General features: G+C 48.0%; 2 protein-coding genes across 4 annotated transcripts in view; one reads left to right on the plus strand and one right to left on the minus strand.

The window, feature by feature from the left end:
• Positions 1 to 6,910, minus strand: part of TBC1D1 (TBC1 domain family member 1) — a 207,408-nt gene extending 200,498 nt beyond the window's left edge. The window contains exon 1 of one of the 3 annotated variants that reach the window (XM_037897936.2): positions 6,167 to 6,910. The gene's annotated coding sequence lies outside the window, so the exon portion shown is untranslated. The remainder of the gene's footprint in view (positions 1 to 6,166) is intronic. The other 2 variants (XM_027822175.3, XM_027822174.3) reach the window with 2 other exon arrangements.
• LOC119566168 lies at positions 6,334 to 10,245 on the plus strand. The gene is made up of 3 exons (XM_043545816.1): positions 6,334 to 6,801; positions 8,712 to 8,877; positions 9,574 to 10,245. The coding sequence occupies exons 1-3, from the start codon at positions 6,334 to 6,336 to the stop codon at positions 10,101 to 10,103; spliced, it is 1,164 nt and encodes a 387-aa protein (XP_043401751.1). The 3' UTR covers positions 10,104 to 10,245.
• The last annotated feature ends 288 nt before the right edge of the window (positions 10,246 to 10,533 follow it).

The raw sequence follows: 10,533 nt of genomic DNA on the forward strand, positions 1-10,533 counted from the left end.
TTCAGCGTATGGTTGAGCTGCAGGAAAGGCAGCAGGCGCACAGACCGCCACTACAGCCCCTGTGTAACCAACCGCCCTCCTCCCCAAGTTCCATAGCCTCCTCACCCAGACGCCCAAGAACATGGTGGGGGGGCCTCCAGACACCCAGCCACTCCACCCCAGAGGATTGCCCAAGCAACAGAAGGCTGGCATTCAATAAGTTTTAAAGTTTTAAACTTTTAAAGTGCTGTGTGGCCTTGTCCTTCCCTCCTCCACTACCCCTCCCGGGCTACCTTGGCAGTTATCCCCTATTTGTGTGATGAATGAATAAAGAATGCATGAATGTGAAGCAACAATGACTTTATTGCCTCTGACAGTGGTGATCGAAGGGAGGAGGGGAGCGTGGTTAGCTTACAGGGAAGTAGATGAACCAAGGGGCGGGGGGTTTCATCAAAGAGAAACAAACAGAACTTTCACACCGTAGCCTAGCCAGTCATGAAACTGGTTTTCAAAACTTCTCTGATGCACACTACGCCCTCTTGTGCTCTTCTAACGGCCCTGGTGTCTGGCTGCGCGTAACCAGCAGCCAGGCGATTTGCCTCAACCTCCCACCCCGCCATAAACGTCTCCCCCTTACTCTCACAGATATTATAGAGTGCACAGCAAGCAGTAATAACAGTGGGAATATTGGTTTCGCTGAGGTCTAACCGAGTCAGTAAACTGCGCCAGCGTGCTTTTAAATGCCCAAATGCACATTCTACCACCATTCTGCACTTGCTCAGCCTGTAGTTGAACAGCTCCTGACTACTGTCCAGGCTGCCTGTGTATGGCTTCATGAGCCAGGGCATTAAGGGGTAGGCTGGGTCCCCAAGGATAACTATAGGCATTTCAACATCCCCAACGGTTATTTTCTGGTCTGGGAATAAAGTCCCTTCCTGCAGCTTTTGAAACAGACCAGAGTTCCTGAAGATGCGAGCGTCATGTACCTTTCCCGGCCATCCCACGTTGATGTTGGTGAAACAGCCCTTGTGATCCACCAGTGCTTGCAGCACTATTGAAAAGTACCCCTTGTGGTTTATGTACTCGCCGGCTTGGTGCTCCGGTGCCAAGATAGGGATATGGGTTCCGTCTATCGCCCCACCACAGTTAGGGAATCCCAATGCAGCAAAGCCATCCACTATGACCTGCACATTTCCCAGGATCACTACCCTTGATATCAGCAGATCTTTGATTGCGTTGGCTACTTGCATCACAGCAGCCCCCACAGTACATTTGCCCACTCCAAATTGATTCCCAACTGACCGGTAGCTGTCTGGCGTTTCAAGCTTCCACAGGGCTATTGCCACTCGCTTCTCAACTGTGAGGGCTGCTCTCATTTAGGTATTCATGCGCTTCAGGGCAGGGGAAAGCAAGTCACAAAGTTCCATGAAAGTGCCCTTATGCATGCGAAAGTTTCGCAACCACTGGGAATCGTCCCAGACCTGCAACACTATGTGGTCCCACCAGTCTGTGCTTGTTTCCCAAGCCCAGAATTGGCGTTCCATTGCATGAACCTACCCCATTATCACCATGATGCCCACATTGCCAGGGCCCGTGCTTTGAGAGAAGTCTGTATCCATGTCCTCATCACACTCGTCACCACGCTGACGTCGCCTACTCGCCCGGTATCGCTTTGCCAGGTTCTGGTGCTGCATATACTGCTGGATAATGCGTGTGGTGTTTAATGTGCTCCTAATTGCCAAAGTGATCTGAAAGGGCTCCATGCTTGCCGTGGTATGGAGTCTGCACAGAAAAAAGGTGCAGAACGATTGTCTGCCGTTGCCCTGACGGAGGGAGGGGCGACTGACGACATAGCTTACAGGGTTGGCTTACAGGGAATTAAAATCAACAAAGGGGGTGGCTTTACATCAAGGAGAAACAAAAACACCTGTCACACAGAATGGCCCCCTCAAGGATTGAACCCAAACCCCTGGGTTTACCAGGCCAATGCTCAATCCTCCCTCTGGTATTTCAGGCAGGACTTCATGGAGGGAGGGAGAGATGGGGGAGCAAATGAATACAAAACAAATCTGGTCTATTTCTTGTTTTGATCCATTCCAGCTATCTTTTACATCTTTGGCTGGCAGCAGACAGTGCAGAAGGACTGCAAGCCATCCACATTTCCTGGCTGCTCGGCAGAAGAGGTGCAATAGGACTGCTAGCCATCCTCATCTCATGCCTGCCCGGCAGAAGATGGTACAATAGGACTGCAAGCCATCCACATCTCCTGCCTGCTCACCATAAGATGGTACAATAGGACTGCTTGCAGGACTAAAGAGAATGACCTGGTCGAGTCACTCTAGTCCCTGCACCCATATCTGCCCAGGCGCTCCTGACCGACCTTACCGAGGCGGCCAGGAGCACCTCGGACATGATGAGGATGGTTTTCAGGCCTATTGTACCGTCTGCTGCCACAAGGCAATGTGTTGCTGCTGCTGTGTAGCAATGCAGTACCACGTCTGCCAGCACCCAGGAGACGTACGGTGACAGTGAGCTGAGCGGGCTTCATGCTTGCCGTGATATGGCATCTGCACAGGTAACTCAGGAAAAAAGGCACAAAATGTTTGTCTGCCCTTGCTTTCACGGAGGAAGGGAGGGAACAGGGGCCTGACGATATGTACCCAGAACCACCCGCGACAATGTTTTAGCCCCATCAGGCACTGGGATTTCTACCCAGAATTCAAATGGGCGGCGGAGACTGCGGGAACTGTGGGATAGCCACCCACAGTGCAACGCTCTGGAAGTCGACGGTTGCCTCGGTATTGTGGACACACTCCGCCGACTACATGCACTTAGAGCATTTGTGTGGGGACATGCACAATCAACTGTATAAAAATGCTTTCTACAAAACCGACTTCTATAAATTCGACCTAATTTCGTAGTGTAGACATACCCTGAGTTGGAGAAAGGATTCCTTTTTCTCCCTGTATCCTCTGAACTACCCTGAAGGAGGCACAGTTGGTCTTAAAAGAGGCAAAAATTTACCCCATTTGTTTCTACAAATGTTGGCTGTGAAGCTTAATGACAATTCAATCAACATTGAAAAATACTTCACTGCTGATCTTTTTAGCAGAAAAATCAAACTACTCTGGAATTCTGGGTAGAGTTTTGGCCTGTGGGCAGAATTCTGGAATGTGGACAACAGTTAAGTAACACCACTTTGCCTCTCAGTCTGACCCCGAGATACAGGTTGTCTGCACCCATGCTGATAGATTCATTTAAAACACATCAGCCTTACAGCATATACAAGTATAAATGACAAGAATATGCTTGAGACATGTGAATGATAGGTGCAGGAGGTGTCACCATTATTAAGGAAAAGTTTTCACCCTTTTGGTAAAGATTACACACTCAATTCTCCCCTCTCCTGTAGCGCATCACATAAAACCTACTAGATTGTTCTCTGGGGCAGGTGGTTATAAATTTATAATTTCTGTTATTTTGTTTTCAGCTTCATTTTAGGTTTTCAATCTGTTTTATTGTTATAGGATTGAAATAAGTACTCAGAACTGGGTAGATCATATCATGTAAGCACTACTATTGTATCTGTGTCGGTCCCAGGACACACTGTATAATATCATGTCATAGGATGCTTTTAATTTTCAAATAGTTTTAATTTGATCAGCTAGACAACAAAGAAAAAAACTGCACTAACCAGTCCTCGGGAGACTCACAGCAATTTATTATCTATTCCTTCACTTCTTCTACAACCCTAATTGGTATATATGCATAATGTCACAGCCAATTCCAGAAATCAATGCTTTCACTAAATTCCCCAGTAATTTCTCAGCTATCATGTACTTTCATAAAATCCTGGCTCTTCAAGGAGTCTTTCCATTGACTTCAGTGGGCTTTGGATCAGACCACACATTTCACTCTGTTTTAAAACCTTGGTAAGTCCTTTGCCTTGATAATAACCACACCTAAAATAATTACATTCACAGCTATTTTAACTAGCACTTTGCTCTATGGCATCAGATGAATTAAAAACAGTTAAATGGAGTGTAAAGAAACAAGTAAGCTTATTTTCAGGAAAGTAGCAACAGACTCTTGATTATGCTATGAATTACAAAATAACTGTGTAATAAACAAATCTGGAAACCATCAGCAAATTATAAATAGTTTACTGTTCCTGCTCTTGACATCTGTCGCTATGTGCTACTGCTGACAATAGAAATTAATACTCTGCTGCCTGACATTTTGGGTATTGAAGCTTCTAAAACAGTTTAATATTATCTAAACTAAAAAAAATTAATAGATGCATTAACAAATCAGCACTCTGAAAGTCAGAAAAAACCTGCTGTTTGCAAAGGATATAGACACAAGCCGGCTTGCTAGACAAGTTATAATGTTGAAGCATGAAAAAAGTATGCAACTGCCAATCATGTTACAACCTCAACTTCACTTCTCTTAATCTATTCAATGACATGTCCAGAATGTCACAAAAATGTACACCTAGAGGCACCAATTCTTCATTTGACTAAGTTCTGCGAATTCCCATTTGAAGTAGCCACATCATGGAATGCATCCATTTCCCTTTTGACTTGTCATTTTTCCTCCTCGCGTAGTAGTTCAGCCAATAGTATTTTTGTACAGTGCTTACAAAAAGTTTCATAGTTTGACCATTTTATATTTCATTACTTATAAAGTAGTTCATGAGCATTCTTATACCATTATTACCATTGTCACAGCTCAGAGCCATTTGTGCTTTAATACATGGCAAAAGTACATTTTATTCACTGTGTACAGTAATGTTCCACTCAATCTCTGGATTTAACTGGGGTCACAAATCCCTCCATCTGTACTGCAGCAGTTTTCTACTGTAGAGCTGCAGTATTAGCTTCTTTTCTAAATAAAATGCAACACACAAGGTCTCAATCTTTTAGAACTGCACTAAAAATAGTTACACATATGTCATACCTTTCCTGCACACTCTCTTCTTTTAAATGAATGTTAACGTTAAAGGGATTGTAGTCCTGTTAACTGTGTTTAAGGGATCTAAATTCGCATTCTGAGACCCCTGGACTACCAGAGGCTGGCTTCACCCCTATGAGAAGAGCACTGTGTTCCTCTCAAAAGATCACTCTTTTTCTTTCTGACATCTGGAGCAATGTTGACAAGTTCTAGAGGGAATTACATCTTGTGCTCCTGAGCTAAAAGAAGGATTGTAGAGATAATGATATGGATCCTTTACGGGGAAGAGTAAAGAGAAGGAAATTGTGGACTCTTGAAGTGCTTAGACTCCACGCAACATACACCCTACACAAAAATTAAGCAAACTTTTTTAAAATGGCAAGGTTGGTTTAGTTTATACTAACAACCACCAGAATATTCTGGGTGCACCCACAGCAGGCAATGAAGTATCCATTTTCCAGCACAGGTGCAGCTATATCCTGCCAGCTCAGGTGTTTTGACTACTCTGCAATGAAAATCGCACATTAGTACAAATGCCTACTTACACTGTTGTTAGCTCTTGTACAGTTTCACTCTTTCTAGGAAATGGATACAAAACTGTTTGATGTGTAAAACCCCAGAACAAAGGTAGTATGTAAGATTGCCCTGAACTCATTCTGTTGTGCCTCAGTGCTGTAAATAATATGATCCTCTACCAAAAGATTTCAAAATATAAGGTGCTCTTACATAAACAACATACAGGTTCAGGGTGTTCAGAGCAGAGAGGGCATCTCTGTATCTCCCTGCTTGCATCATTTAAACCAGACCCTGTAAAGTCATTTTGGCAGATCTTTTGAGCCTCAATGAGCACAGATCTAATCTGAGGATTTAATCCACACCACTATCAGCCCAAGCAAGGAGGAAGTGGAACAGGCAGATGTCATCGGAACGGCCAAACATCATTGCATTTTGGCATGTCCATAAACTCGTTTCAATTATTTTACTTCACAAAACTATACAATTGCCCCAGATATTAAAATATTAAAAACTTTCGTATTTACCATGCTGGGGGAGGGGGCAGGTGTATTACAATGGACGGTGTGCACTGAACAATTTATACCCACACCTCCCTATTAAACCCCGCCCCCCAACCACCCCATCCCACTCTGGGTAGCGCTGCCCCCAAGTTCGGGGTCAGTTTCGGCCCGTCTCAAGCAGATCTACAGGAAGGGTTGCAGACGCTCAAACGACTTACCTAAGGCAGGATGTGCGGGCGCGCGAGGAAGCGCCGCTCCGCGAGCGCTAGAGAAGGAGTCCGACCCCACACGGTATTTAGGGCGGGGAAGGGCAGAACCCAAAGCGGAGCGGGCTGGGGACAGCGGCTGCTGTACGTTGCCTCGGGAGCAGCATGCAGCGCGCTGGATGTACCTGCTGGTGCCCGAGCACGCTGCCGGCCTGCGCCGGGGTCGCTGTAGGCGCCAGAGGGCCCCGCCGTGGCTGCTCGCTGCCGCCGCCCGCCTGCTGCTCTCTTTCCCAGAGGAGGCTGCCCGGGCTGGGGACGGGGAGCCGCGACAGGCGCTGCTCCTGGGGCCCGAGAGAGGGACCCCCTCCCGCCTGCGGGGCGCAGCTGCAGCTCGGCGCGGTGCATGCGGGGCCGGCGCTGGAGGGCGCCTCCTTTTCCCGCCCGCCCGCGCGAGTGACTCGGCGCCGGGGGCGGGGGGCAGCCCCGCTCCGGCCTGGGAGGCGCCGCTCGGAGGAGCCGCCACTTACCGAACGATCCGAAAGCAACAGGAGCCCGCCCCGGCGCGCCTCGGGGCACTAGGACTAAGCGCAAACCCGGTGCAGCCGGTCACATGCGAGCAACAGCTGCACGGCAGGGACATCTGCTGGGTGCGTGCCGCTTCCTGGCTCCCGGCCTGGTCGTGTCAGTGCTGGGGGGGACGGGGTGTGCGACAGGCAAACCCCAGCTCGCCCTCTCCTCCAGGGACCTTCTGTGCTGGAGCGGCCTCGGCACCTCCTGAGGGGTGGCCTGCCCCAGCGTTGTCCAGCAGAGGAGAGGCTCGCTCACTGGATTCAGTTTAAGCAGAGATGGGGCCTAAACAGAGCTGGAGAGGGAACCAGTTTCGGGGGGAGGTATTGAAAATTTGACGTTTTCATTTTGCAGGGCTCAAAACAGACCAATTTTTGACACTAACTCCCCCCCCCCCATTTGTTTTGTTCATATTTTTTTAAAATAAACAGTGTGTTCTAAATGGTTAGCCGAACTTTTTGATTTCCCCCAAATCAGGTTTGTGGTAAACAAAAAAATTCTACAGCAATTGCAACAAGATTAGCAGTATGAATCTTGATTAAAAGAGTGATGAGAAGTATCACACAAATTTGGGGGAAAAAATTAGAGTTTTGTGAAAAAAATGTGTATTGTCATTCAAAAAATGTTGACCAGCTCTGGTCCAAACATTAGCAATTCCTTCGGTCCAGTTTGTTGGTTTGGGCCCATCTCTAATTATAAGGTAAGTCTTTAAAAGTACCCCAAAAAGAACAGGTGTACTTGTGGCACCTTAGAGACTAACCAGTTTATTTGAGCATAAGCTTTCGTGAGCTACAGCTCACTTCATCGGATGCATGCAGTGGAAAATACAGTGGGGAGATTTATATACACAGAGAACATGAAACAATGGGTGTTACCATACAGACTGTAATGACCCATCCACTCCCACTCTTTATTCAAGCCTAAGTTAATTGTTTCCAGTTTGCAAATTAATTCTAATTCAGCAGTCTCTCGGAGTCTGTTTTTGAAGTTTTTTTGTTGAAGAATTGCCACTTTTAGGTCTGCTACTCTAAAAGTACCCCGTTGTTCTCTGAAATAAAGTTGCTGCTGTCATTCCATTTCTCTAGTACCACTATCCACATGATGTAAATCACTGTTTGATTTCCTCCTTACCAGAGAGGCTAAGGTGTGCATGGACCTGGAGAATGAACTATCCTTTCAATCTCCAAGGTGCTCCTTTCACACTAGGCTCCAATTCTGAAAAATACTTCAGCCTTGTCTACACTGGCAAGTTTCTGCGCAGTAAAACAGCTTTCTGTGCTGTAACTCCCCAGGTGTACACACTGCCAAGGCACTTAGTGTGCAGAAACTGCGCAGTTGCAGCGCTGTAAAAAAACAAACAAACAAAAAAAAAACACCCCCACAAGAGGTGTACAGCTTTCTGCAATACAGCACCACAGTGCCAGTATAGACACCCTGGTTGATTACAGCGCTGCAGTTGCCCTCCAGGAGGTGTCCCACAATACCTCTTCTCACCTCTCTGGTCATCCGTTTGAACTTTACTGCCCTGCCCTCAGGTCACCAACCGTAAGCCTCACCCCTTAAATTCCTTGGGAATTTTGAAAGTCCCCTTCCCGTTTGCTAGGTGACGCGTGCAGTGGTCTCAGCGCATCTTTCCAGGTGACGATGCCTGCTCCACACACCAGGTGATCCTCCACTTGGAACAATGCCGAGCTGCTGGTCCTCATCAGCTTTTGGGGAGAGGAGGCTGTCCAGTCCCAGCTGCGCTCCAGCTGTAGGAATTATAATACTTACGGACAGATTTCACAGTGCATGACAGAAAGGGGCCATGACCGGTACACCCTGCAGTGCAGGGTCAAAGCAAAGGAGCTGCAGAACACCTACCATAAGGCGTGGGAGGCAAACCGCCACTCCAATGCTGTGCCTATGAGCTGCCAGTTCTACAAAGAGCTGGACATGATACTCGGTGGCGACCCCACCTTCACTGCGAAAGCCACTGTGGATACTTCAGAGTGGACCGAGCCAGAAGGAAGAACTCTTGGAGGGGGACCCAGAGGCAGAGGACAACTCAGAGATCAGAGATGTATGCAGCCAGGAGCTCTTCTCTACCCCGGAGGAGGCTAGCCAGTCACAGCTGTCAGAGCTAGGCGAAGCACGAACAGGAGAAGAGGAATCTGGTAAGTGACTTTGATTTTGGGAATCTCTGAAGCAAATTGTTGGGGGCAGGAGGGTTGCAGAAAGAAGGCTTGTGTCTGCAGGATGCGTGTACCACCACATGCCTAGTCTGAATGGCGGAACAGGGTGTTGATTGACTCCCTCACTTCCCGGGAATCTGCCTCAGAGATCTCCACGAAACTCTCTGAGATACTGGGTAATCCGCTGCCGCAGGCTCTTTGGCAGAGCTGCTTTGTTCCTTGCCCCATTAAGGGTAACTTTCCTGACGTCACTTGGGGGGGTGGGTGGGAGATTATTGCTGCACACAGGCGAGCTGCATAAGAGCCAGGGCAGAAGGCACAGTCTTGGAGAAGACCCTCCCTTGATTCGCTGCTCACCCTCAGCAGCGAGATATCTTCCATAATGAACACAGCCTGTAGAAAATGTGGGGACAGTAATGATTATAAGGCCCCTCCCTACAGTGCTGGCTCTCCCCAGGAGCCACGTGCCCAGTGTACACTATGGTCCTGGAACACTGATTTCCCCTGCCCCTGTGGTTACTCACCATTTTGGGGGCTTTGTGGCTCATGTGCGCTTGCCTGGGGTCAGCCAGTTAGTGACAGGTATGTGAATAGTGGCTGTGTTTTAAATCACTGAATCAGTGGTTGGGTGTTGCAAACAATACTGCTTCTGTAAAATGTTGCTTTTTGGCTTCACAGGTACGACCTTGGGAGCCCAGCCTCCTTCTTTGTTATCGCCAGCTGAATGGCTGCACAGAATTAGAAAGCAGCCACGAAGAACTAAAGAGGACTTTCTGCGTGATGTCATGATGCGCTCCGCAGCCAAAAAACAAGAATTGAAGGAGTGGTGGGACAGCAAGAAGAGGGACCGAAAGGAGAATGCGGCATGCCAAAACAAAGCCATGGAGTGGCTCTTAAAAGTTATGGAGCGCCAAGCAGATGTGCTCCAGGCACTACTAGCACTACAAACCAAGCAGCTCCGCACCCACCCTCCCCTGCAGCCGCTGTTGCAAAAAACTCTTTCCCATGCTGCCCCCAGACACCGCCAACACACTCTTATCAACCTCCTGGCTCCAGTCTGTACCCCCTGCATTCCACTCCTGCCCCGTCACAGTCCAGCCCTACGGACTCCCAGTACCCACTGCACTCAACACCTGTCCCTCTGCAGTTTAGCCCTCCTCAAGAACAGTACCCACTGCAACTGTATTCCAAAGGATAAGGTTGCATAGGATACCTGGACATACACAAATCTTTAACCGTCCTGGGACCCCACCTCCTCCTGGGACCCACCCTTTCCGCATCCCCCACAATGCTGATGTGTTTTTTGTTTGTCTCTCTCCTCCGGTTGTTGTTTTTTAATAAAAATGCTTTCAGACCAAAACAAATCTTGATTCCATTAACTGAAAGCAAACAGAGCCCTGCAAAGCAACAGGCAATTTTCTTAAACCTTCATAGTGCATCGTCTGCACCAATCACAATCACCTCCTAGCATTATAAGCACTGCACTCCTGAGCATAGCAACAAATATTAGTGGATTTCAGCTTCACATTGCTGCCTCAAGGTATCCCTGATCCTTATGGCCCTGCGCTGCACCCCTCTAATAGCCCTGGTCTCTGGCTGTTCAAATTCAGCCTCCAACCCTGAGCCTCAGTGGGTCAG

Source organism: Chelonia mydas, chromosome 4, assembly GCF_015237465.2.
Source record: "Chelonia mydas isolate rCheMyd1 chromosome 4, rCheMyd1.pri.v2, whole genome shotgun sequence".
In the NCBI taxonomy this organism is placed as follows: domain Eukaryota; kingdom Metazoa; phylum Chordata; order Testudines; family Cheloniidae; genus Chelonia; species Chelonia mydas.